General features: G+C 43.4%; 1 protein-coding gene across 1 annotated transcript in view; it reads right to left on the reverse strand.

Moving 5' to 3' along the window:
* Window positions 1-3,148: 3,148 nt before the first annotated feature.
* MAP3K7 (mitogen-activated protein kinase kinase kinase 7) overlaps window positions 3,149-26,867 on the reverse strand; it is a 41,211-nt gene continuing 17,492 nt past the window's right edge. Inside the window, exons 9-17 of the mRNA XM_038760786.1 lie at window positions 26,580-26,661; window positions 25,577-25,716; window positions 24,954-25,080; window positions 22,190-22,270; window positions 15,773-15,840; window positions 9,312-9,417; window positions 6,766-6,827; window positions 5,842-5,957; window positions 3,149-4,472 (exon numbers count right to left, since the gene is read on the reverse strand). Of these exons, the coding sequence (XP_038616714.1) occupies window positions 4,292-4,472; window positions 5,842-5,957; window positions 6,766-6,827; window positions 9,312-9,417; window positions 15,773-15,840; window positions 22,190-22,270; window positions 24,954-25,080; window positions 25,577-25,716; window positions 26,580-26,661 (963 nt within the window). The 3' untranslated portion in view covers window positions 3,149-4,291. The remainder of the gene's footprint in view (window positions 4,473-5,841; window positions 5,958-6,765; window positions 6,828-9,311; window positions 9,418-15,772; window positions 15,841-22,189; window positions 22,271-24,953; window positions 25,081-25,576; window positions 25,717-26,579; window positions 26,662-26,867) is intronic.

A 26,867-nucleotide genomic window follows, 5' to 3' on the forward strand; every position in this document is an offset into this window, starting at 1 on the left:
AGTACAATTTAGCAACATATAGAGACAGTCCCAACCCAACAGTGGGCTCACAGTCTAAAAAAGGATTTTCACATCATCTCTTCAAGAAAGCAAGGAGAAGAGAATGTCCCCATTTTACAGGTGTGGAAACTGAGGTAGAGAGGCTAAGAGATGCCAGTGCACCCCACTGGTAAGCCTGGAAGTGGACTCCGATTTCTTGTCCATCAGACATGCAGTCTTTTCACACTTTCCAATTGCTTAGGTTTGTGCAGTGTTACTAGCGAAGGATTTTCCAGCCTCCGCATTCTCCTACCTAGCAATGGTTCGGTGGTGGAGGGAAGAGATGGGAGGGGAGCAGGAAATGGCATAGAAAAGGTTGGGCATAGAAAAGAAAAGAAATGGCATAGAAAAGGTATATATGTATATATGTTTGTCCATATTTATTACTCAATTTATTTATCTTACTTGTACATAATAATAATGGCATTTATTAAGCGCTTACTATGTGCAAAGCACTGTACTAAGCGCTGGGGAGATTACAAGGAGATCAGGTTGTCCCACGGGGGGCTCACGGTCTTAATCCCCATTTTACAGATGAGGGAACTGAGGCCCAGAGAAGTTAAGTGACTTGCCCAAAGTCACACAGCTGACAATCGGCAGAGCCGGGATTCAAACCCATGACCCCTGACTCCAAAGCCCGGGCTCTTTCCACTGAGCCACGCTGCTTCTCTGCGTGGAACCTACAGAACATTTTATTTATTAGAATAGAACATTTATTAGAATAGAACATATCTATTCTATTTATTTTATTTTGTTAGTATGTTTGGTTTTGTTCTCTGTCTCCCCCTTCTAGACTGTGAGCCCACTGTTGGGTAGGGACTGTCTCTATGTGTTGCCGACTTGTACTTCCCAAGCGCTTAGTACAGGGCTCTGCACACAGTAAGCGCTCAATAAATATACGATTGATTAATTGATTGATTGGGCCCGCTCATAATCTATCAGCACTTCTTTTATTAGATCCCGGGCAATGTACAGACACTGATGCAGGCAGAAAGCCTACTGGCTTGCTCCAGATTCACATGAAATCATTCATTGTTTTTTACGTATTATGAATTACAGTCTACAACTTTCCTTAAAAAAAAAAAAACCACTAAAATGTATATCTGAGGGAAAAAAATAGAATCACACTGAATATAGAGGTATACTTTATTTATCCAATATCTTACAGAAAATATTCCAAATGGCACTAGGGGGTCAAAAATGAGGAGAAAGAAGCTGGCCCAGAAACAAATAAAAAAAGATGTTTCTATTTCCTGACACCAAAGGGAGAGTTAGGTGAACAGGGTATACACTCCAAAACAGTCCGACAAAAGACAAGGATAACATTTGTAAACAACTGCCACACAAGTCCCCTTAACACGCACCGCTGCTACTCTAAGGCGAATGAATATTGTGTTCATTCTGTCTGGCTCAATCATCAACGCCGCTGCTGATTTATCCATCTCACTGAGGTACAAGCCACGCCTTATCCAGGCTGCTACAATGGATCTAGGGCAAGGACTTCAAAAGGCTTTAAAAAAAAAAAAAACCTTCAAAAGGTTTAAAAAAAACACCTTCAAAAGATTTAAAAAAACAACAACAACAAAGTTAGGTGGTGAGGAAAATAAACTTCACTCATCCAGGGGTTGGCAAGCCGGTTTGTAGATTATTCAGGCCCCAGCTAACCTCACCTCCTGGTCCGACTAGCTGCTTTCGGTCATTAATGGAAAAATCTCCCAGTTTCCATATGCTACGGGTACAGAAAACTCAACATCAGTTACTATTTGGCAGCAACTCCCAGAAAAGTTGCGGTGGTTGTGGCGGGGAGGGGTGGGGGATTTTCCATCTAAATAGTGGATTTTCACCAACTGCCCGTACCTTTCCAGAGGACCCGAACGTTTACACAGAACACCCGAGAATTGGAGTTGAATTTTCCTCGTGTTCGGCCTTCCATATAAGAGGAATTTAATGTAAACTTAAACCCACTTAAGCACCAGCTCTATTTAACACTTTGGATTGGGGATTCTGACAAGACGCTAATGTTACCCTTCCGCAAAACCTTGCAATTTTGATTCTGTCCATAATCTAAAAGATGAGACTCTTGCAGAGTACGGTGGCTGGGGAAGATCAGCCATGGCCCATAAAGGCAGGACTGGGGCTCTTCAGTCAGTCAATCGTATTTATTGAGCACTTACTGTGTGCGGAGCACTGTACTAAGCACTTGGGAGAGTCCAAGAGACTGTGAGCCCCACGTGGGACAGGGACCGCACCTGACCCAATTTGCTTGTATCCACCCCGGCGCTTACTACAGTGCCTGGTACATAGTAACCACTAACGAATACCACAATATAACAGACATTCCCTGCCCACAACGAGCTTTCGTGCTTAGCGACGGTCATATTTGGACCCACGGGGAGGAAGCTTCTTACAGCTGGCAGGGTCTGGAAACCCATTTCAGCCTCTCAACTGAGGTCTGCAAGCAGCGATGCTTCAGAACATCCACTATTTCCAACACTAATGTTATTTTCTCTGCCAATTACACATTTTGCTATAAATACGCGTGCCCTTAAGTTGATCCCAATATCACTTTTCAGCTGGCTAATCAGAGTATCTGGTGAGATTTGGGAATGATAGCCCTCCTTTATTTAAACAGAACAAGAGAAAAGTTTTTAACTCCTAGAGGCTTCCAATAACAGATTCATCAGGAAGCTGAAATGATACTGTTTGGGAAGAAATTGTCCTTCATTTTTTATTAGAGTTATACACTTACTGTATATACCATGAGGCTGACGGGGGATTTGGCATGGGCTTAGACTAACTGCTTCTCTGAAATCAAGGAAAATGATCCCCGCTCAATCTCTGATGATCTTTTTGGCACTTTGATGACACAGCCCCCAAGTTTTCCATCTCTATTTTCTCTACACAGAGGACGATGCTATTAGACCTTGGGGCTGAGACAGCCTTTTCACAAGAAGCTTTTGGCTGTTTTGAACTCGGGATCGGCTGAGAAAATACAGCCCTTTTGGCCCCCAACTATATGTTTTCAATGATCTTTTATTATTGCAGTAACTCCAAATTACTTCTGTCTTCAAATTCAAGGCAAATGAAAGTACCGACACCGTGTTTCATTGACGGGTTGCAATGCAGTTTTTACTTTTCAATCAAAAAGACAGTACGCTTCTACAGGAGGCTTACTTGGAACACAGATTGTTTGAATTACAGGTATAATCGGGGGGAGAAAGCTTTCTTTTCACCTCCTCCCCGGCCTCTCCATATTTTGGCATTTTCCTTGGGAGCAAGGGAAAAATATCACTTCACGGGTCCCAGTATTTTGATTCAAATCGAATATTCTGTGCTGGGGATAGATACTGGTGGTTCTTTTACTTGGTGAAAAGCAGGAGAGAATGATAATTCAAACTGGATGAGCCATTTGCTTTTAATTTCATTTAAGGGATGCAAGAGGCACAAAAGCTTTAAAAGTCTTAACACACAATCACACTTCCAATCACACGCTTAAAATACATTTATTATTTTTCGTTTTAAACAAGAGGCCCCCACGTTTTGCCCCCCACTGCCCCCATTAAGGTCTTGCCCAATGTTTATTAGGCAGGGCTTCTCTCTTTTCTAAGTAAGGAAGGCAATCGAGTCTCTTGTGACACAGAGGGAAGGTCAGAAGTGATGAGGGCAAAAACACCCAGCTGGGGAAAATAGCGTCTGATTGATCCAGGCTTTTTGTTGAGCCTCTGGGGGGGCCAAAAATGCCTTTGAAAAAATCCCCCCCGCCCACCAGTCTCTCTAGAAAGTACACTCCCTGGCTAACTTGTAGGATACACGCTTTTATCTCAAAACACGCCTTTTCAGTTTGAGTTGAGAAGTACGAACAAAACCATTCTCAAACCCAGTTCGTTTTGCTCTGAGGTGGCCCCCAAAGATGGAATCCAAGAAGAGCTCACTTTAGGCCGTCATTTTTGAGCTCTCTCGTTTTCGCTAGGTCAGCCGTCACAACGGAAACGCGCGTACGGCCCGGTTCGCTACATCTGGTGACTGCCGCTGTTTTTTGAAGTCACGGACACCTCTGGCTGTCCACTGAGTTTGCTGAACTGTGTGTCCGCCGTAACAGCGGAAATATACGATGTACCATACGCAGCAGACAAATCTAGGCACCGGAACCTTGGAACACTCCAAAAAGGTAACACTCATGGATTGTCGACGTAGGGATTAAGAAGAGAGTTTCTTTTTCCGTGCAGAATTTTCAATTCAGAGGTGTGGGGAATCAGGAAGTGCCTTGCCGCTTCTGCTGTTGACTTCTAATGACCTCCAGCTGCTTTTTGCATTGCTGGAAGTATGTAGAAAGACTTTTGTTTTCATCTAAAAGCTTTTTATGCTCTTGTACCAGACGAGATGTGTTTTGCTGATCTTTTTCATCCTGGTCCAGTTCTGCTACTAGCTCTTGCCTAGAAGGAATGCCACATAATACAAATATCAGAGTTTAAACATCCACAACATTCTAACGGCTGCTATTAGCGCCTAGAGATAAAATCTGATTCATGTGGTTCAGTCCAGGAATCAAATACAATTTAGAATCTGCCATCTTAAAGATGATTGCATCTGTTTTAAAGCCTAAGATAAATGCTAATTTTTTCCAAAGGAAAAGCTGCTTTTGAGTTAGTAGTTAGGAGGCAATCACTAAACCAAACCTCATAAAAAATACTTTCAATGGGTACTGAAAATTGGGCAGGATCTTCATGGGTTCTATCTGGTGATGCTCTTCCTCCAGGAAGGGGAGAACAATCGATGGTATTTATCAATCAGCAGTATTTCTTAAGCATTTAGTGTGTGCAGGGCACTGTACTAAGCACTTAGGAGAATATAAAACAATAGGGTAGGCGGACACAATTCCTGTCCACATGGAGTTTTACAGGTTAGAGCCATCCCACTGATCAGCCTTTGGAAGCAAGGCGGGGAGGCGGTAGTTAAGGGAGTCTACTACCTTTGATTTTACCATTAAAATCCCAATCTGATGCACAATGCTAGGCAACTAAACCCATTCCAGCTCTAATACAAATTACTGCACTTCAACAGACGCTGTTCAACACAAACCCTTTTATTCTTTAAAGCATACGACTTAATTAGGAAGGAAACAACATCCTTCTCTTTGAAGCGTTATATATGAATTTATGCCTGTCCTAATGTATCTGGGTTAAAAATAATTTGTTCCAGCTAAGGAATTATTTTCCCGTTCCTTTTCCTTCTTAACGTGTATTAAATATAAATCTCATACACTTTTAGATTGAAAGACTCCCTGGTAGGTCTCCAATAAAAACTGTTCATTAAAAAAAGATCACAAAATTGAAGAAGAGTGAAACCCAGGACAAGTGTTTCAGACGCCGGGTATTTAGTTTCGTTTCTCCTAATATGGTGGGCGGGGGGGAAGAGATTGACAGAGAGGGAGAGGCAAGGGAGACAATGAGTCAGAGAGGGAGAGACATGGGAGACAGAGACAGAGAGAAAGTGAGGCAGAGGAAACTGGAGAGAGTGGGTGTATAAAACCTCCCAGTCCTAAATGCTCCCAATTCATACTTCAGATTGTAGTTCCCAAATCAGCCTATTTTTGAAATCCGGAAATACCTTCTCTTGAAAGTCCAATGCTCAACTCACTTTTCTCTAATAACACTGGTAAGAGAGGCTAAAAACGTTTGAACATAAATCTTTGGGCTACCACGAAATAGTGTGAGTAGCTTCTGACCCAAAATGAGAGTCTGAGATGACACACTTACAAGAAACCTGTGGGCTGGAAAACTAACAAAGATGATAACGACTTACTTTCTCTGCAACAGTAGGGCGATTTCTGTCTGCACTTTCATATATTCTTGTGCCATTTTACAGTGCTGTTCAAACACAGCCATAGATTCTTTGGAGTTTGGGCATGGTGCAAGAGGCTGAAAATAAATCAGACGTGTTAAAAGCGGATCAAATCCAATCTCAAAATCCAGCCTGCTAGAATGTAACTAATAAATACATCTTTGCTAGGATGGCATAAACAAGAAAGCTTTTAGAAACAGGTGTGAAACCACGTCCTGGAAACGTTTAGTAAATGGTGTCCAAAGCTGACTCGTGACTGAAATTTACATTTGTTGCTTTATCGTTTCCTTTGCCACAAAGAGCAATGATCAACAGATCTCTTTGGGCATTCGATTTATGCTTGTCAAATTACTCACCTCACCCCAAAAGATGAGGTTTAGAGCCAACTGACCCTTTTTATGATCTGGATACTGAGTCACCTTTAATTCAGTCAGGGAGCGGAGTGAGACTAAAGTAAAAACACACCGAGAACCCAGAAGACAGGCTCATCACAGAGCTCCGACTGCTCAAAAAGGGAAGAGAATAAATGGTTTGAGTAAAAAGCTAAGCATTCCCTTCTGGGACAAGATGACTACAATTTGCACAATCTAAATTCTATCACCTCTACCAGATCGTTTCTCACTCCAGACTACAAGTTTGGCTGCCCTTAAAAAGCAGACGCCTTCATTCTTGTTCCGTTATCTTTGACCATTCGCATTAAACCAGACAATTGTATCGTTTGAATAAAAGTTAAGGACTAATATAAATGGAACTCAACACACAACAGCTATAAGACATCACTGCCACTGCTGAAGAGAAAAATGAGAACTGATTCTTACAATGGTAAAAAAAAAAAAGAAAATACAAACAGGGTACTTTCGCAATGGGTGAGAATAAAACTGTCACCTGCAACTGATGATCCAGGGTGAGATAGGCCATTGGGATAGAGTTATCGGATCCATTTGTATCTGAAATTGAAACATTTTTTTTTTTTCCCTTTTGGCTGAGAGCAATTATATACAGAAAGCCCACAACAGCAATGGAACCATGCTCTTCCATCCTTAGATTAGAAACAAGCTAAGCAAACAAAAACTGGGTGTTGCATTACCCCTAATGAATGGGATCACCCACACTAGTGACTGTGCGATGCATGGAAACGCCGCATAACGAACAGTGGGGGTAAATTCGCCCGGTAACGTACCCTCTGGTCCGAGTCCCTGCTGCTGACTTAGTCTCTGACTAGTCTTACTGAAACTGACCGATGAGCCAAGGAGCTGAAGCAAACCTGAATTTCCTCCACTCCTTACAGGTGAAAGAGGGAACAAAGTGACTAGATAAGCCTGGGGTTCAGTTCTTTCCAGCGCTACCTAAGCATCGGGAAGAAAGTGAAAGACGGAATGGAAAATCCGGAGGCAGGCTGGGCTAGGAACTACGGTCCAGAACTGCACGGGTTTTGCCCCCACTAAATTTAAAGTCACTGAAACCAGTGAGCACACCCACTGCTAAACATAGAGTTGTCTTTGCGTGACACTCATGGGAACAGAAAAGGCAGGAATAATTGTCAATAAAGTCATGGGGCCCAAGCATGTCAATTAGCTGTACTCCAATATGAATAGTACCTGTGCCCAATGGCCAAACACTGAAAAGATCGGTCTAATCCTAGTTGGCGATGACCACACTTGCAAACACATTTTCTCCCAATTAAGGAAACACCGCAAGCATATGTTCAATGTTTCTCTGGCAGCGGGAGGGAGCCTTCCACTGCTTCAATGGTTGTCAAGCAATCATTAACGTTGTGGGCGGAGAATGTGTCTGTTTATCGACATATTATCCTCTCCCAAACACTTAGTAGGGTGCACTGTGCACAGTAAGCACTCAATAAATACGACTGAATGAATTAACGGCCTGGGAGAGCTGAGTGTGGGGGGAATCAAAAGGTAAAGCAATAAAACACTACCAAAATCCCACCAACCCAATGCCTCCCACAGAACTATTTAGGGCTACAATGGACCATTCAGGGGAAAGAATGAATATCCTGGCAGAAGAGCCAAGCCCCTACAAGATGTCCTGACTTCCTGGGACATATTCTTGGGTATCATTTAATTGTCTCAAAGAAAAGGCAATGAAGAACATGCCTAATCCAGACCACGTACATTGCTTATAACTAAATCTCCTCCCTTAATTGCACAATTAGTTGATTCCTTCAATCAGACATTAAAAACGTAGAAATCTTTAGAATAACTATTAGAAGATCTTGCTTTAGCTCATATTCAGAAAATTAGTTGCTGCCAGCTCTCTTCTCCCATCAGGAAGAGTATGAGCTATAAAAGGACATTCCCTGCCTGAAACAGGAAGGCTGCACTTTGGGTCTAACTGAAAACTTTCTGCAAATTATAGGCTTACTATCTGCAACTCCATCTTCAAATTATGGAAACAAAAACTGGGGGGGAGAAGCTCTTAATGTTTGTGTGGCCAGTTTTAGAGCTTTATTGACTGCTGGGCCCATACCCCCAATGGGCTGGATTTTTCCCGGAATCTTGTCCAACATAGGTAATGATGGTGTCACGCTCCTCCCTGCTAAACCCCAAAAGGCTGCTGGGTCGTGTGTAAACTCCTTGTGGGCAGGGAATAGGTCTAGTCCTCTGCTGAGTTTTCCCGGGCACTCACTGTCCAGGACAGCTGTAGCCTGGCCACTGAGCAAGTGAACTTTTATCATCTCCCCACAGCCTGAAATTACTATTAATATTTGCTAAGTGCTTACTATATGCTAATATGCAGCCCGGCTCTGCCAATTGTCAGCTGTGTGACTTTGGGCAAGTCGCTTCACTTCTCTGGGCCCCAGTTCCCTCATCTGTAAAATGGGATGAAGACTGTGAGCCCCCCGTGGGACAATCTGATCACCTTGTAACCTCCCCAGCGCTTAGAACAGTGCTTTGCACATAGTAAGCGCTTAATAAATGCCATTGTTAATTAATTAATTAATCAAGGTACTACACACTGCGGAGGTTTCAAATAACCGGATCAGAGTCCCTGCCCCACACGGGGCTCACACTCCAAGGGGGAGGGAAAATGGGTATTGAATCCCTATTTTACAGATGAGGAAACGGAGGCCCGGAGAAGTGAAGTGGGTTGCCCAAGCTCACACGGAAGGCCAGTGGCAGAGCTGAGATTAGAACCCACATCCTCTGATTCCCAGGCCCGCACTCTTTCGGGAGACTGGAAGCGGCCGGATGGACGGCATCTGAGCCCACACGAATTTAGCAGGAGGGGGAAGGATCCCTTAGCCACATCTGGCCCACACAGGGCTCTAACCTGATACCTTCTTAGATCGCTTAACTAACTACTCTTCCCTTAATTCCACGCTCTGTTCACTCAAGTATCACTTCTGGAAGAGAAACCTTGACTTCCTCCCTGGACACTCTGAGTCGAGACCAGAGAAACAAGCGGGCCACCTGCAGAATCATCGGGTGTCCACGGGTGGCTGCGGGCTGGCTTCTCCGACGTTGGTCCTGAGGTGGTGATCATTCTGACGCTGGGGCTCGATGATCTACTGCTCACCTAGATAAAAAGAGCGAGGTTGGCGATGAAGGGGATTTCCGATCATATCTGCCGTAGAAAATCAGGTCTGGCAGACTAGATGAAGGCGGGGTTTTAGGTGGTTTCGCTCAAGAGGCACCAACTGTACTCCTGATGCCCCCCTGAAAATTATGGAATCTTATATTTTTAACAAAATTAAGTGGGATTTGTTAAGTGCTTACTACGTGCCAGGCACTGTATTAAGTGCTGGGGTAGATAAGAGTTAATCAGGTCGGACCCAATCCACGTTTCACAAAGGGCTCACGGCCTTAATCCCCATTTCAGTTGACGTAACTGAGGCACACGGAAGTGACTTGCCCAACTCGTTACTTTGGAGAGAGGAAGCTTAAAAAGATGGACAAAGTCAAGCCAAGAGAAAGGTATATTTTTGAGGACCCTAAATTGTCCAAACAGAATTGGTACAGGATTGGGAAAACTGATTGCTAGTAATCATAAAAATCAGAAGAGGGAGGAGATTTTACAGATGCGGAGACAGTGCCTGACCTGATTATCTTGTATCTGCCCCGGTGCTTAGTACACTGCTTGATGGGTAGTAAGGGTTTAAAATATACTACCATTATTTGGGGCCTATCTGCAGCCCGCCATTCGGTTAAACTGCTTCTTTTTGTCCGATTGTCCGAAAGCAACTGTTTGAATCTTCAAGTTTTGTGGTGATAAGAATGGTTTGTCAGTCAAAGGTTAGGCAATTTACAGATGACAGTGTAACTGGCCACAGAGGTTGGGTTTTTCACGCCAGAAACTCGGTGGACAACTTCAGCAATGATTTTCATTGAAACCTCTCTAAATGGCGGACGGCTTTACTGAAGGAGGGTTTTGGTACTGTTTTGACTGCAGTTGGTAATGTCTCTCCCGGACGTCTGGGGCAGAGGCTCTAAATGTCCCTGTGTTGAGCAGGCAGAAGCCAAACAGATTTCCAGAGGTTAATGTGATTTTATGCCATATGTCAATTGGTTCTTTTGAAGAGGAGAAATAGGCCAGAAGAGTGTTCATGGTAAATTCTTTAGAAACGAGATACATTAAAAAAAAACTTAAAGGAAATGTACGTGAAAATACCAACGAACGTAATCAGAATGATTAACTTAATGACTCCATTGCCTAACTTGCGAACCACCAAGTGACAGGGTAATGACCAGGTTTGGTAATTATGATGGTCAAGTCCACTGTCAGAATAGCTCTAGTTTCAACTTCCTCTCAATCATTCACCCACGCAGAGTTGCCACCTCCCAATTTCTTGAACCAATGCGCCTTGGGAGTGAGATTGAAATTGCGTCTCCAAGCTTTCAATTTGGTCATGCTAATTTAAAATGACAGAAGAGGCTATAATCTGACTAAACCCCAATCCATAAAGGACAGAATCTTATACTGTCATTTCTCCTCTGGCATGGGAGTCACATTCTTATAGAACCTGTGGCTAAAGAGAGGTCACGCTCAATTTACAACATGGCTGATATCACACACACACACACAGGCGTTTCCATGCTTTATCCCGACAGGTGTCCCACGTGGGGCTCACAGTCTTAATCTCCATTTTACGGATGAGGCAACTGTGGCACAGACGAGTGAAGTGACTTGCCCAAAGTCACACAGCTGATAAGTGGCAGAGCCAGGATTAGAACCCATGACCTCTGACTCCCAAGCCTGTGTTCTTTCCACTAAGCCACGCTGCTTCTCTATGGAAGTTATAAGAGTTGTAGAAAAATCGCAAATAAGGAGATAAAACTTAAAACTCATAAAATGCCACACGATTCTAAGAATATTCCAAAAGATAACCCAAAAAAGGGTTATCTATAGCCTCTTATTGGAAAAACCCTTTGGTTTGTGCTTGAATTTCTTGCCTTCACTAACAGCTGCAATAGTGCCTTTTTAGGTAATCTATCGGCAGCAAGTGAGAGCTTTTCAGCTCCAGTATGGGTGACTTCCGCATTCCCTCCCACTGCAGGCTACCTGTTATTTGCAAACTTTTCAAACATTTTAAACGACTTTCCAAATTGATTCCACTTTAGTAGAAAGCCTGAATGGCTTAAAGGATAGAGAAAATCTGACTTGCTGCAGAGTAAGTGTTTAATAGAGCAAAAAAAGTTTTGGATAGGAAAGAACATCATACGTAGTCAGTTGTCCCCAGAATGTAGGTTTTCAACAAATGCTTTGCCTAGAATATTCTTCTGACCATGTACACCTGTCGGGAAAAAGCTTGGAAACGCCTGTGTGTGTGTGACATGTTGTAAGTTGAACATGACCTCTCTTTAGCCACAGGTTGGTTCTTCAAGAACATGACTCCCATGCCAAAGGAGAAATGACACTACAAGAATATCAGACCATGAGTAGTGCCAATCCTGGGACAGATCAATGGTCCATTCAGCCTGATATTCCGTCTCTGACAGTGGCCTCGGGGCATTTTGAGAAACCGTGTACAGGTTGCCTTCTTTGCCAGCTACCTTAATATTTAGGAACAGACCTTCGAACAACCCTAACTTTTCCTCTCAACAGTCCTGACTTGGTCCCCAGAAAACCCATTATGAATTACCCCCCATTTTCGAAAACCTTTACAGGTTTTTGGTGTGTGCAATTTCCACGGTGACACACTCTGAATGCTTACTACGCACTGTGTGGAGAAGAGTTTCTTTTTGCTTACCACCTTCAAGCTGCAGCGGGGTGGGGGGGCCCCTTTGTCTTTGGGTGTGGGATTTGAGGAATAAGGATACTTCGTGTGCCGTGACCATCATTTCTACCACCGTCATTTTCTAATCTTCAACCATGTCCCATCTGGGGCTGCTTCTTTCCAGACTACTCTCCCAAGCGCTTAGTACAGTGCTCTGCACAGAGTAAGCGCTCAATAAGTATGACTGACTAATTGATCGGGAGCCCTGATCTTCTCAGCCCCTCCCTCTATGGGATCTGCTCCATCCCCCTGATGGCCCTGACTGTCTTCCTCTGAACTGTCCCCAGCTCTCTGGTTTAAAATGCTGCGACCAGAATTTGAGAGACTCCAAGTGCGGGAGGACTACAATTTTCTATAGTGGCAAAACCCTGCCTTTTGTTGTGGTTTCAGTCCAATTTAAATCGCAGCAGCTCTTCATGAAGGGAGATAATTATCAGAGCTGGAATGCGAGCGGGCCTGTTGCCCTGTTTCTGTAAAAGTGATCGGGAGATATTTTTAAAGATACCGCCGGTAACAGCCTTACTTTTCAATCTCACCCGAAAGATTGGGTAAACATTTTCATAAGGCAGGACCTTTGTTTAAAATAGAAGCGGTTTAAAATAAAAGGAATCCTCCAGGGAACTTGCTAAATAAAGACACATAAACACAACATCCCGAGGCATGAAACACTGCTTTAGTGTGTTGCTCAATACATGTTGACAATGAACGTTTTAACAGGGCAGAATCTGTAAAGACTAGTGTAGTTTTACTGGCTGGTCAGAAAAAAACTCACTACTTGAATACGCTGGGCGTTTTCTGATGCAGAGAACCTCCAGGGAATGCATGACATACCGTCAAGCTGCCAATTCTAAGTGGATCACAGCTAAGACCCTAGCCTCTTCCACAGATTTACCTTCAGTTGAAGACTGGTTTTAGCTTGAAAATACCAGAAGATTGGGGACCTGCTCTGCAACCCTGAAGACTCTTTCAGTAACCAAGAAGATTGGCAGCCAGGACCAAACACACTAAAATACGCAACTAACGAGAGCCCGATCTTGCTAAACTGATGCTTCTTTGTACCCTTAGAGGAAACCCCTGAAAAATGCCTTTCTCTTTCTTTTGTCCTGCGTCATTTATGCTGCACAACCACCCTCATTTCTTTCGTCAGTCCTAACCAAAGTGTGAGTCCTGGAAGTGGCAAGCGTTCTTTTAACCCAGATGGGGAAACCTGGAAAGGACACGGTATAGCAAGTAGGAAAGGGTTTCCAATTTTTCCCAGTCCATTCTTAAAGAGCTTGGACTCAACCTTAATACTACTACCACTACTGCTACAAATAATAAGTGTGGCGTTTGTTAAGCACTTACTACGTGCCAAACACTGTACTACGTGGTGAGATAGATACAAGATAATCCGGCATTTGGACACTGCTGATTTAAAAATCTCATTAAAAAATGAAAAGCCATATTTTTTAGAATTCTGAGATGGATTGCTCATCCTCTTCATCACCTAGAACGGCGACTAAGGAGCAAGAGCTTGAAACACTTAACGAGCCAATTTCTAGGTAGCCCACTTGATGCAATCTTTTTATAATCAATGGGGTGCACCATTTTGAAAGGGTCATTCTAGAGCAAAATTGACTGCATTTTTTTCTAATGATTAAACTTGCCAGACTTTTTGTTCCCCCTCTCAGAGTACCTTGTTTTTACTTTAAAAGCACCAAATGAATTCAGAAGCACCCATTACAAAACGGAAACGACTGAGCATTTCAAACAGTGAAGATGTTATTTGAGGATACCGTGGCAGGTCTGGAAGAAATCCGTTCCTTAGCTAAAGAAGCTTTTACGTAAGTGGTCGGTGGGTACGAACTGGATGGCCATTAGCGGCCAGAGTACAATGACTGGAGCGAGAAAGGTGGGATTATAAATGGAATAGCAAGGGTAAGCGCTTAGTACAGTGCTCTGCACACAGTAAGCGCTCAATAAATACGATTGATGATGATGAGAGCACCAATTCCAGTACCAATTCCACTCAGAACTCAAAGTAGACATCCAGCTCTTTGCTACGAAATGTGACTTTTTCATACTACGGGTACTTACGGAGATGAAAAACAATGGAAACAAATGGAAAAAAGTGAAAAAGCCCAGAGCTCTCGTAACTCCAACTGCATAAATGATGAACAGCTAATTGGATGGAGTCAAGATACATCAAAATTTAAATTCATCCCACTTTCGTGTCCCATGGAATTTTAACGGCTACGATTTCACTACATAATCAAAGTTTCACTGCTGGCCAGGGTGGAAGATTAGACCTCTGAAGTTCGGGTCTGTTCTCTCTTTAATCTCCAGGTATTTTAATGTTTCTCATCGTCAAATGGAGCCAGAGGGTATCTGCCTTAACTATCCCCAAAGTGTTTACAAGGATTAAACCTCAAAGCTTTGGGATCCTCATTAAATATGGCCGAGTACTTTTGAAACTCCTGGTGCCTCATAAAAACGAAATGATGATTTATCATCCTAGAAGGAATGCTGCTATAAACAATTTATTCTAATTGAACTAGCAAAGTGTTTCAAATAAGCAACATTAACATAAATATATTTTGCATGAACTAGGCAGTGGAACGATTTCCAACTTATAGTTCTATTTCCTATGCCTTATTCATAAACTGCCCCTCATAAAATGATAAAAAGGTATTTTACAAACTTGGCACGGTGTTGCCACATCTACATTTCTTTCTAAAGCTTCCGAATCCCACGGACCAGAGCTAAAAAGGTAAAATGAGTTACTGCTTCCGATACAGAAGAGAGAATCCTGAGGGCAACTTTTCTGTACGGGCTACACGCAGACATCGTAGCTTTCTCTGGCGAAACTACAGAATTGGCATTCAACCAATGCAACTGTGTGCTTCAAGTTGGAATGTGTGATGATAAAAAAGGAAGACTCAGGAGGGAAGAATCAAGGGACACCGTGGGAGAAGAGGCAAGACAAAGGATCATAGATGCGAGGTGAGTTAATCAAACAGAAGGAAAGAAGTGGGTGTGAACCCCATGTGATACAGGGACTGTGTCGGATCTTACTGGCACAGTGAACAGCATGTAGAAGGTACTTAATAATTATTATAGAGTGGTAGAGGATCTGTTTAACTGTTCGGTCCTTTCTTAGAATATGCATTCATATGGGAACAGTTTAACTGTATGGTCTTAGAGGTTACTTCCCACGAGGACACTAATGTCTCGTTACTGGGAAAATCACAACCTTCTTGAGCTATGAGTCCTTCATTTGCAAAAAAGCAGGGGGGCGCGCACACTGCAGGGTGACAGGGATGAAAACTGGGGGAAAAAATGATTTACAAAGTGGCAGACCAAGCAACAACAGTTTTTAAATGCTACAGGGCTATCGTATTCATTTCTCTCTGTATATTTGGATTTTCACCAGAGATTCCCAAGCGATCACTCAAGGCATATGATCTGCCACCGGATGCTTTCAGGCATTAAACCTTGAGCATTTAAAAGAAAGAGCAAGCAGCTTAGCAGCGCAATCCTTTCTAAGTCAACATTACGAGGTGGGCACCAAGTTGCTTGCGGTTAAAAACTAGTTTGGCAGAAGTCGCTGGAGAAGCTTGGCCTTCTCTCTCCTTCATTATTTTTGCAAGACAAAGAGCTGGAATGAAAAAGGTTTACCTGATTGGGTTCGGTTCCAGCCACACTGAGGTCCTGAACAGATCTTCGCCTCGGCTGCCCGTTGCCTGCTGGAGAGGAGGAAAACAAAATGCTGAAGTCCGCTCACAGGCAAAGCAGGAACAGGGAACACAAACATCTGCTGCGCCCAATTTGGGTTTTGGGGGATTCATACAGAGGATGTGGGGAAAAAGAAGGAGAGAAAGAGAAAGGGAGGAGGGAAAGAAAAAGAGGGAGAGCTAAGACGAGGAGAGGAAGAGACAGCTGCAGTGTCCAAAAAATGCTGGCCTGCTCCAGAAAGTAGACCCCAAGACAATAACCGCTCCTACCACATTAATAGCTGCTGCCTTCTCTTCCACCATCTTCTGTCATGTGTTTGGAAAGGATTAAAGCTCGGGGGCTGGGGCTGATGACGGCATCTATTTCGAGGGCCTGACGTGATGGGGTTTCAGGAGTAAGGCAGTGAGCTCGTTGGAAGACACGATCGGCTTTATCTGGAATTTCTTGGGTTGGAGGGAGTGTACCCCTCCCTCTGAGATCCACTGCTTGGGTTGGTTCAACTAATTTAGATGTGATGTAAAGAACTGGAGAAAGGTGCACTTGGTCTCCTAATTATGACCACTCTTCAAGCCAATCCCACAACCCCCGGATGGAGCTGGTGATTACTCCTCAGTTGTTCAATGGGTCGAGTTCAACTACCCTCCCACGGTTTCCAAAGTTGCACCCCTCGCTGTCGATGGAACCAGAAAGCTGGAATTATTCCTTCTCCTTCTATCCGCCTGCTAGAAATGGTCAAACCGCTGACAGCTAGATGCACCGCGGAAACGTTAACGCTGATGGCTGCAGGTGCCCCACAAAGGGAAATCTTTAACAAAGCCGCCTGAAAATTTTGCAACGTAATTTCCCTCCGCACTTCGGTCTAATGCCCCGGACTGTTTATCTGGTTATCTCCCCCGGGCCATCAGCTGTCCAAAAGGAAACGCTAAAATGCCCTGTGTGACAGCTGACACAATGCTCGGCATTCTTTGACTTTCCAAGCGGCATTACGTAACTTTCCCACTACTGGCGGGCACTCCAAACATTCACTCTAACAGTTGTAACCTCATGATCTTACAGAAATTCGATTCGGTGCCTTTCCTAACATGCAAATGAATTTCCCCCACCCGTTTGGGCCTGGAATCTGATTTTAATCCAATCAGCAGTGTTACTCAAAAACACTGACATTTTTCACATCCAGCTATTTTAGGGTATCTTCCCCTAGGACAATTTTCACTGAATCACCCTCTCATTTGAATCACAGACTCAGAGACCATTAACACCATGTCCTTGTGAAAAACTGCTTATTCCTACCATGACTGACACAACAATTTTAGGCACCGTTCTAAAATTAGCCTGGATGAAATGATCTGGTAAAAATATCTGGAATTCTCATTTCAGAGGAGCCATGTTTGCAAATATAAGGAATCCCATCCGTGGGTCATTAAGCCATTAGACCACAGTAGAAAAACCAAGTGAAAGATACAAAATACCCCATATACAAAATATCGGCCAAACAAAAGAAAGTACTATGAGGGTGAGGGAGTCGAAATTAATATTTTTAGAGTGTGGCAGAAGTACAGTTGATAGATGATGATGAGTGGATACTTTTAACTGAGAAATCTCCAAGTTAGCAGCACGAAGCCAAACCGGCTGAATTGGGTGATGCATCTTAATTAGAATTAACCGGGAAAATTCACCTGGCAAATAGTTCATGCAAAGCAAGAGGGGGTTTGCAATCAACAAATACTGGTTGCTCCAAGCTCCAAGTCATGCTTCAGAAAGAGGAATGTAAAATAACCAATCTCCTGCTTACTCGAATGAACACGGCTCAGGGTGCTCTCAAGAAATCTGGACTGAGCGTGAGGTTTCTCTTTTTTAGAGAAGATTAAGTTTGAACCTCAAAGAATGTACCTCTTAAAGCAACATCAAGGAGTGCCAAAGCAGGGGGCACCGGGGTACTTGGGATCTCTAGACCTAACGTAGCGGTGACATAAGTGTGAGCTTCTTGTGGGCAGGGAATGAATCGCTCTGGATTTCCCAAGTGCCTACTACAGTGCAACGTACCAAGTGGCAGCTCAAGAAATGCTGCTGTTGATAATTCACCTACAACTAGTTACTGGTTTGGAAGTGGCAGAAGACTGGAGTTGTGGGGGCCCCCCAGACGGGATGAATAAAACGGTGAAAAAAATGAAACCTTAGTTTTGAAGTCATCTGAAACCTTAAAAATCACCCAGAAACCACAAAGGAAGAAGGGGAAAGAGGAAGAACCACTTAGGAACGACTATGGAACCCGCTGGTGCTGCTCACCTGTTACCCTGCCATTCCGCGATAATGTGAAGGGTGTTATATGCGTGTGTGTTGAAAATAAATAGGCAAACCATTCGGTACTTAAGATACGCGTCCCATTTTATCCTAGGGCTTGTGAAACAGGGACGCAAAGGATGAGGAGCAGTGTGGCCTAGTGGAAAGAGCACAGACCTGGGACACGGAAGAACTGGGTTCTAATCCCAGCTTTAAAAGGTGCCTGCTGTGTGAACTTTGGCAGATCATTTCTTTGTGGCTCCGGTTCCTCGACTGTACAATGGGGATTCAGTATCTGTTCTCCTTCCTACTTAGAATGTGAGCATCACGGAGGGCAGGAACCCTATCCAACCTGATGAACTTGTATCTACCCAGCACCTGATACGTAGTGAGGGCTTAAATACCATGATTAACAAAATTCCATAATAAAAACTTACGAATTACCAAGAACATTTTAACTCAGGCTGAAATAAAGTTGAGAGCACATGCACTCACAACCCTCCACAAAAATAAATCATGCATCTCGAAGATTCACATTTCTGGCATAATTATTCAGAACACCTCGTTAAAACAGCTTGTTGAGGCATGCAGCCAGAATGACTAGTGAGACTTTCACTCGATACTATGATCTCCCTGAACAAATATCAGAATGAAGATGCTCCTTCAATAGGCAGGCGTGACTCATCATTTATTTCAGTCCTAGAAATAAAAATAAGGAAAGGAAAATACTGGTTTTCCTTAACCTACAGTAACTCAGGGTCCTCCAGCTATAGGGATAACAGAATAATTTCAAATGCTTGGAAACAAAAGACATTTTTACAGAGGCTGGATGTTTGTATTACTGAACTACCTTAGAATATTACAGAAACATGAGGGCTATTCAAATATGTTTAAGAAACTTCACAATCTAGTTACTTATGCTTTTTAAGGGACACATTTAGGATATGTCCACTAATAATCTACGAGGCAAAGTGAAGCTTAGAATATAATGCTTTTTCTCCCATAAGATAGAGAGGGTGCCCAAAAATGTTTAACATACCCAGGACACACTGTACTCTGGCTGTCTGAAATTATAGCCTCTGTGTATTCTTGGCGGGGTGTGTGTGTGTATATGTGTGTGTGTGTGTATTTATTTCAGTAAGTGTGTGAGGGTGTGAATTCAGAGCCAAGGGAGGGTAGACCGAGAAGAAAATAGTGTCCCCTACCCCAGGACTGCAGCTCCTGCCTGAGATTTTGCTGACAGCTAGAATCAACTGAATGGGAAGACAGATAAGTTCCACATACTGGGATTTTCCCCGTCAATTAGGGACAAATGGTCCGCTGGCTCACATAAGCATCATTCCTCGGGGGATCTCCGGGTTTGAAAACAACTGCTGTTACGGATGGCTGTCCACATGTGGAACCTGAGACAAAATTTAGTTTCTCAGCCAAGTTTGCTCAGCGAATCTCTGCCAGGCGCGGGACTAACGCCCAGGTTTTACAGAATCCCACCTGAACAGCCACTCTATCCAGTGGGATGTGTACGTGCCAAATAAATGCCACTGATCGAGTGATACAGTCCCCATCGTAACCTAGAAGTTTACGCTGGCAAACTGGGGAATCTTGCTTGTGGCTGTTCCCTTCAATCTGGGTAACTTGTGGTTTAAAATGAACTCATCCCAGGGAATGGAGGATCGCTCAGGCACTGATGAGTTATCTTGAGTGGACTAACTGAAGCTTCTGTTTCACGGGCCGGGGCAGAAAAAAACTAGCTTTCTGACTTTCTTGAGTCCCTGAGAAGACCCCTCTATCTTTGACGGGAAAAAGGGAAAACTGAAATCTACAGAAATAGGAAAACAATTCTACAGTGGGCATAAAAATGCTATGTCTTTTCTATTGAAGACCTGCGGAACTGGCTAAGTTCTTACTCTGTGCCAAGCAGTGGGGTAGAGCAGAAGATAATCAGGTTAGACCCATGGGGCTCAATCTAAGGAGGGGGAAAAGATACTGAATCCCCATTTCACAGATGAGGAAAGTGACAGTCTTCTAGACTGTGAGCCCACTGTTGGGTAGGGACCATCTCTATATGTTGCCAACTTGTACTTCCCCAAGCGCTAAGTACAGTGCTCTGCACACAGTAAGAGCTCAATAAATACGACTGAATGAATGAATGGCCCTCTGAATCCCAGAACATGCTCTTTCCATTACAGCACACTACTTCCTTATAGGAATGCCTCCAACATTTCAATGGAAAGTTGTACCTATCTCTTATTTATAGATGTGGGGATATCATTTATGGCTAGTGTGATGGCAAACAAATATAACAGATATGGGAATTTCATATTGAGCACCTACTCCTCTGAGAGCTTGAATAATTCCAGCCATTTTGGCTGTGCTTATGGGAAGAGAGAGGGGAAAGGGCAGGGCAGGTGTGTCTAAGCCAGCTCTCTGGGAAAGAATCCACCTGCGAGCAGGCCTTTTATCACTGTTGACCATCCTGCAGTTCTACTACCAGTATTTTCCCATTACAGGATGGAGGTCCAGTCGGTGAATGACTCTGGCTGTGAAATTTCATAAGATTCTGGGGCTAATGGAAAAGCACTCTGGGGCTTAAGACACGGCTCTCTGATGCCGGTGAGGCTTCCTTCCTAACTCCCAAATACCCGCAGGATTTGAAGTTTGGGTGAAGGAGACCATTTCTGAACCCACCGAGGCTACTGTAAAGAAGTTGGAGGGATTTTTTCTTGCGGGGGGTGCGGGTTGGGAAGGGGGTGACCTTTGCTGAATTCGCTGAGGAAAAAAAACCAAATGATTTTATTTATGACCTATTTACCGTGAGCAAACGAATGCATCTTAGTCCATGATGACGGCTGATGTTTCTTTGAATGATCTTGGAATAAGAATGGTATTTCACTCCGTATTTTGCTCAGTTCCAAAGAAAAAACAACACTAATCTCGGAAATGGAACCCTGCAGATGATACTGTGTCTACTCAGGCTCAAAGGCAAAATGTTTGTTTTTAATCAATCCTCATATGGATTCCAAAGCTACTAAATGCCACTTAGAAAAGATTATGAAGTATTTTTCTTGGCCAATTTATAAAACTTTCTGGGAAATCCATCAAAATTAATCCCGAAGTGGAAGGGGAAATTCTTAGAATGGAATGATTATCATATTTCTAAATATACTTTATTTAGATGTTCCATGGCAAATTTGGGTTACTTTGGGGGGGGGGGGAGATTATATTTTAATCTTAATTTTCTGATTTCAGAATGGGAATGTTTCCTCCATTTCTACTCTAGAAAAAAAAAGATGCAGTACACTCTTTCTTTTCTCAAACAAAAGGAGCACACCGATTTTAACAGCGAGAAAAACAGGCAGGATGCTTTAGAGAGACGTGCATCAAAGAGAAAACACAATTTCTACTTTTAATTTGACCGTTGCTTTGAGCAACAGAATCCTCAACGCTCATGTTTGGATCGACTCATTGATTTGTTGCTGATTCATGCATTTCCTTGGTTCCATTATTTATATTCTCACAGCTACTGCATATTCAATTTATGTCTCTCCTTTGGGACTATAAACTCCTCAAGAGCAGGGAATGCACTTTTTATTTCTTCGGTATGTTTTCCAAGCACCTACAACAGTGCTGGTAACCACAATGGGGGTTTTAATAAATATGGATACTGGAGCAAAATGACTTGTAAGATCCCTACTTGGTTTCACCCACAACAGTAGCTACCCACAGAAAGACTATGGATGGATGTTAACCAGGGTAGCAGGACCAAGGTAGCAAAAACGGAGAAGGAAAAGGCTGTGGGTTGTGAAGACAGAAAAGGTGTTTCCTCTTTCTCCAGGGCATTTTCAGTGGGCGAGAAACTTCCTTTCACAGCCTTGAGATCTGGAAACATTTCCCACGCCCAATTGATCGTTTACTACCATCTGGTTGAGCCAACACTGTTTTTGTGCTTGCCCCGCCATTTGGGCCGAGGAACTGCTGGAGAGAATTGGAGCAAGGAAGCAAGGAGCATTTTGTGTGAAATATTGTGGTCATTATTCCAGCTTCTTAGCTCATTTGACCAGCTGAGTTAGTTTGTGATACCTGATACGACGATCTCAGGGACATCCAGAATGTTGCCAAATGAAGCAGTTTTACGATGGCCCCGTTTAGGCTTGGAATAGGCTGCAAAAATACACATACAATACACATGCAAACAACCACAGCTGGTAACGCAGAAAACGATCAACCACGAAACACAACACTTTTCTTATGACTATGTTAAGACACGTTTCATGCAACACAGTCCATGCAGAATAAAACTAACTTTTCATTCATGCTTATAACGGAAGAGCAGAGATTAACAAGCAAAACCACAACTCGTAAGTACAAAAACGTTTCACATGTTAGCTGTAGGTAGCCGAAGCGAAAAAAAAAAAATCAAAGGTCAAAGACAGACAAAGCAGCATGAAAACAGAGAAACATGATTGCTGAAACTCTATGCCTGATAAATACGTGGGCATCAGGAATCCCGGATTGGAAAACCTGACAATCACGGTCTTGTTATACAAAAATGATGCAACTCAAATTTGCAGTAGCCCCATCAACCTTGTAAAGCACAACTCAATAAGTGAATGAGGCAACTTATTCCTGAAAATGATAAAAAAGGGATCACTTCTACTCATGTGACGGGCCCTTCTAAAAAGTCAGGAAACTTGCTTTTATGTGACGATGGGCTCTAGGAAAATACAAATTACCCCAGAATATTATGACACTTTCAAAGTTCTAAATAAATCAAATTCTAGTTCACGAAGAGTATGTTAGTTTGGCATGGGGAACATATAGTAGGATCGAGGACTGTCAAACATTGTACAACCGTACAACATTGTACACCACAAAGATGTGAAATGAAATTCAAATATATACAGCATTAGCTGGACTAAGTGTTGTCTCTAAGGTTTTCAAACCCATTAGCTGGTAAAACAACGGCATGCCATCAAGGTTCCTCACAGAGCTTACTAGTGTAAATTCAAAAACATCCATCCCAGGAGGATAAAGACCAATTAAATCCATTATTTTTACCCAAGTGAAATATTACCTCTGTGCTTAAACACAGTAATCTAAGTAAGGCACAGATACACTGTTGCAGGGAAAAGCATTTTATTGTTCTCTTCCGCTCCTGCCCCCATTTCCCCTAACACCATCCAATGACCCTGAAAAAACATCCCTACAAAAATAAAGTTAAAATCCTAAGTAGAACTTTTGGTATTCTGCACAGTTTCCTTCGAACAGGAGTACGTTCACAACCCCTGGAAAGCATCTTAGAGGAAAACAGATGATAATAAAGAACTTCAAAGACCTTTTCAGCTGAGGTAGCTGTGGGTCTTCCTGAAGGGACTCGATTTGGGAGAGGATTTTTCTCATAGAAAACTCCTCTTGATCAGATCTGCAAAGGGGAGTCCCCCCTGCCCCAAGCCAGTCAGGGCCAATCATCACCTCCCGGGAGAGCATGCATCGTAACGGGGCCGCGAACCACCACTGCTTCCAGCCTGCGGCCTCATGCCTGAATGCCTACTTAATTAATAGTTCATGTTTCAGACCCTCCAGGCCTCGATTCTGAGCCCATACAAGCGCAGGGCTTGGGGCAGACATGCATGCAGTGAGGGCTGAGGGGAAAGCACAGAGCCCCCAGCATTGCTGGTCTACAGGGTATCAGGCAAGGAGGTCAGTAGCGAGCGTGGTGAAACCCAAGGCCCAAGAAGCCAGGTCTGAATGGGCAGATTTCAGCACAATCCTGAAAGATCACGATGAAATGTACTCTTGGTTGATCCCCGTGTAGTCTCGGGGGAAAACAAGGAACCAGGCCCACCTGTGCCAAGTAGAAACACTAAAAAACCTGAGCTTCTCAGGGAAGGGGAAACTGGCTCCACGTAAACACAGTGTGCTCCGTCTACACTGCTAAGGCAGTTCTTACTTTCTGCACTAGCCACCACTGTCCGTTATCACGTTTTGGAAGAAGGTAAAATTTGGTCCCAAAGTTCTCACTCCGATGGAAAACAGTGAATGAGGTCAATCTCTGCTTCCTGAATCGAATCAAACCCAGGGGGATTTTGGCCCCGCTAACTCTTGGATCATGAAAGACAAAAGCCAAGATTTTGGTTCCCTCAGATTTACTTCATTCCTTTCAATTTCCAGGCCAGAAACTGTGACATAAGAACCACACTTTCCTGAATTCAATTTGGTAAAATGATAGTGAATCCAGGCTGTGGCTCAAAACGGTAAATACAATCACACACGTTCCTGTGTGTGTAGAGAAGGAAATGCACATACCACTAACCAGATTAGCATCCACCCTGCAAGGAAAACCATACATGCTCAGTCAGGTTCACGGAAGATTCTTCTATCGCTCTGACTACAGGAAAGATCCTCCGAGGCCCATCTATTGCCAGACATCTCACTTAACCAACATTCTCTGTTTCCAGTGAAAATTTCAGTCACTTTCAGCTCTTGCAATATGATGGGAGTTTTTGCTCTGTGCATACTATATTCTAGTATGCACCCCAGACCAACTCTTGGAAGTGCACACATGCCCAAATTAGACTTCAAAAACTTTCTCTATGTTCCGGGGGGACCTACTTTCGGACAAGTGTAGCCGTAATTACATCTGCTGCTGAAAACAACATAAAAAGCTTCATTTTCATCTTGCTCCTGTTTCTGGAAACCTAATTTCAGATCCAGACACCCGACATTTATGATTGGAAGAAAGCAGCCACCACCACACCGAAATCCGACAGCCACCGGGTTAAATGCACATAATACTTCTTTCCACCGTCAGAGCCCTCACCCTGCCTCCCCTGCCCCATTTTACCTGTGGTCGTGGCTATTCTCGCTTCTATTTCAGACATGTCTGCGCTCATCCGCTTGCTCTCCGACGGGGGCAGGCTCTCCACGCTGCTCCCACGAGATGCTCCCAAGCTTAAGCGCCCAGTGTCGCTCTGTTAAAATTTTAGAAGGCTGCGTCAGTGGCCGACGTGGGGAAGTTCTGTTCGGCGGACTCGGGGTACAAGGACCACACAGTCACCAGAGCATTAAAGTATGATACAAAGAATGACTCTCAAACCAAAGGAAAACCAATGGCAAGCTCTCTGGATAAGCCAGTCGAAGATGGTTTGAACTCTTGTCCTGGAAGTTAATACACCAGGGTTCTAACAGATAAGACAAAGAGGAGAGTAATTTAAAGGGATTAGAGATGGAGCCCAATTGTAACTGAATATCAGAAGTATAATCATCTCGCATACGCACACAAGTTTGCTCAGTTGTTTCAGATAAAAGGCGACTTGAGGCTATACAATGAAAGAAGGTAAGTTCTGTAAAAGGACTTCCACATAACAATAACCATACTTAAAATGCAGTCTAATGTAGTTTGGCGGTAATGAACTTTTGTTGCAAGCAGGATTAGCATTAATGCACGACTGCAGACTCGAGGGTTACCTGCTGCTTCGCCTGGTTCTTCATCGTTTGTGCCAACTTTGATTCTAAACGCTTAATGGTATCATTCGTGGCTGGGACTTGCTCCAAGTTCGTGTCACTTTTGTTACTTGTATTTGTAGATGTGATGTCCATGAATGAGCCTAGGAAACCCGAAGTATTTGAAACGGTTAACGTGCTCAGTTCATTAATTCTTTCATTCATTCCATCGTATTTATTGAGCGCTTATTGTGTGCAGAGCACTGTAGTAGGTGCTTGGAAAGTACAATTCTGCAACAGATAGGGACAATCCCCACCCAACAACGGGCTCACAGTCGGTGCTCTAAGCATCCAGCCCATGGGTGCGTGGGAGTGAGGGTGGATTATGTGATTTCGCCAAGGCTGAGGAGCCATTTAAAATAATAATAATAATGAGAGTTGTGGTATTCGTTAAGCCCTCTGCGCCACACACCGTTCTAAGCGCTGGGTTAGATAATAGCTAATCAGGTTGGACACAGTCCATGGCCCACATGGGGCTCACAGTCTTAATCCCCATTTTACAGATGAGGTCACTGAGGCACAGAGAAGTTAAATGACTTGCCCAAGGTTACGCAGCAGACAAGTGGCAGAGCTGGGGTTAGAACCCAGGACCTTCTGACTCTCAGGGCCATGCTCCACCCACTAGTCCACACAGTAACAGTCCTGGGGTACAGGTTTTTCCTTGGAATATACGGAACGATTACATGCACTACTCAATGCACAATCAAGCTGAGAGTCACAGTCATTTGGAAAAAGAGACCACAAATAAATATAAGATTTACAGTCCCCACGTCTTTGCTTTAACATGAATTTCAAATCCTCTGCTAAAAGCAGTGATGCACCTGTTAATTCAAACCACTGTCAATGATGGGAAAGGAAAGAAAATAAATGCAAATGTGGATCCTTCCCATTGGTTGTTGATTACAATTTACTGAGTTTTAAGGAATCAAGTTATTTTTGTAGTTTGGTGGTCTAGCATGGTGTTCACCTGTGCTGGTGGCAGAATTGCTTTGTCCTTCATCTGAATATTGATAAGGATACTGCAGAGGCTCATCTGCTCCTGGAAAGTACTGGAAAATACACATAAAATTTTAAAACTCTTAGCATTTTTAGCACGATGAAAAGCCTACTACATATGGGCCACAAAAGCATCTGGAAGTTAATGAAGGCTATGGCCCCTTCCCTGAAGAATTAAACCCCACTGGGGTCCTAAATATTCCCTTGGGAGGTGTGCGAGTACTAAGAACTGATAGCTTCTTATATCAAAAACGATTTT

This window comes from Tachyglossus aculeatus, chromosome 19, assembly GCF_015852505.1.
Source record: "Tachyglossus aculeatus isolate mTacAcu1 chromosome 19, mTacAcu1.pri, whole genome shotgun sequence".
Classification (NCBI taxonomy): Eukaryota; Metazoa; Chordata; class Mammalia; order Monotremata; family Tachyglossidae; genus Tachyglossus; species Tachyglossus aculeatus.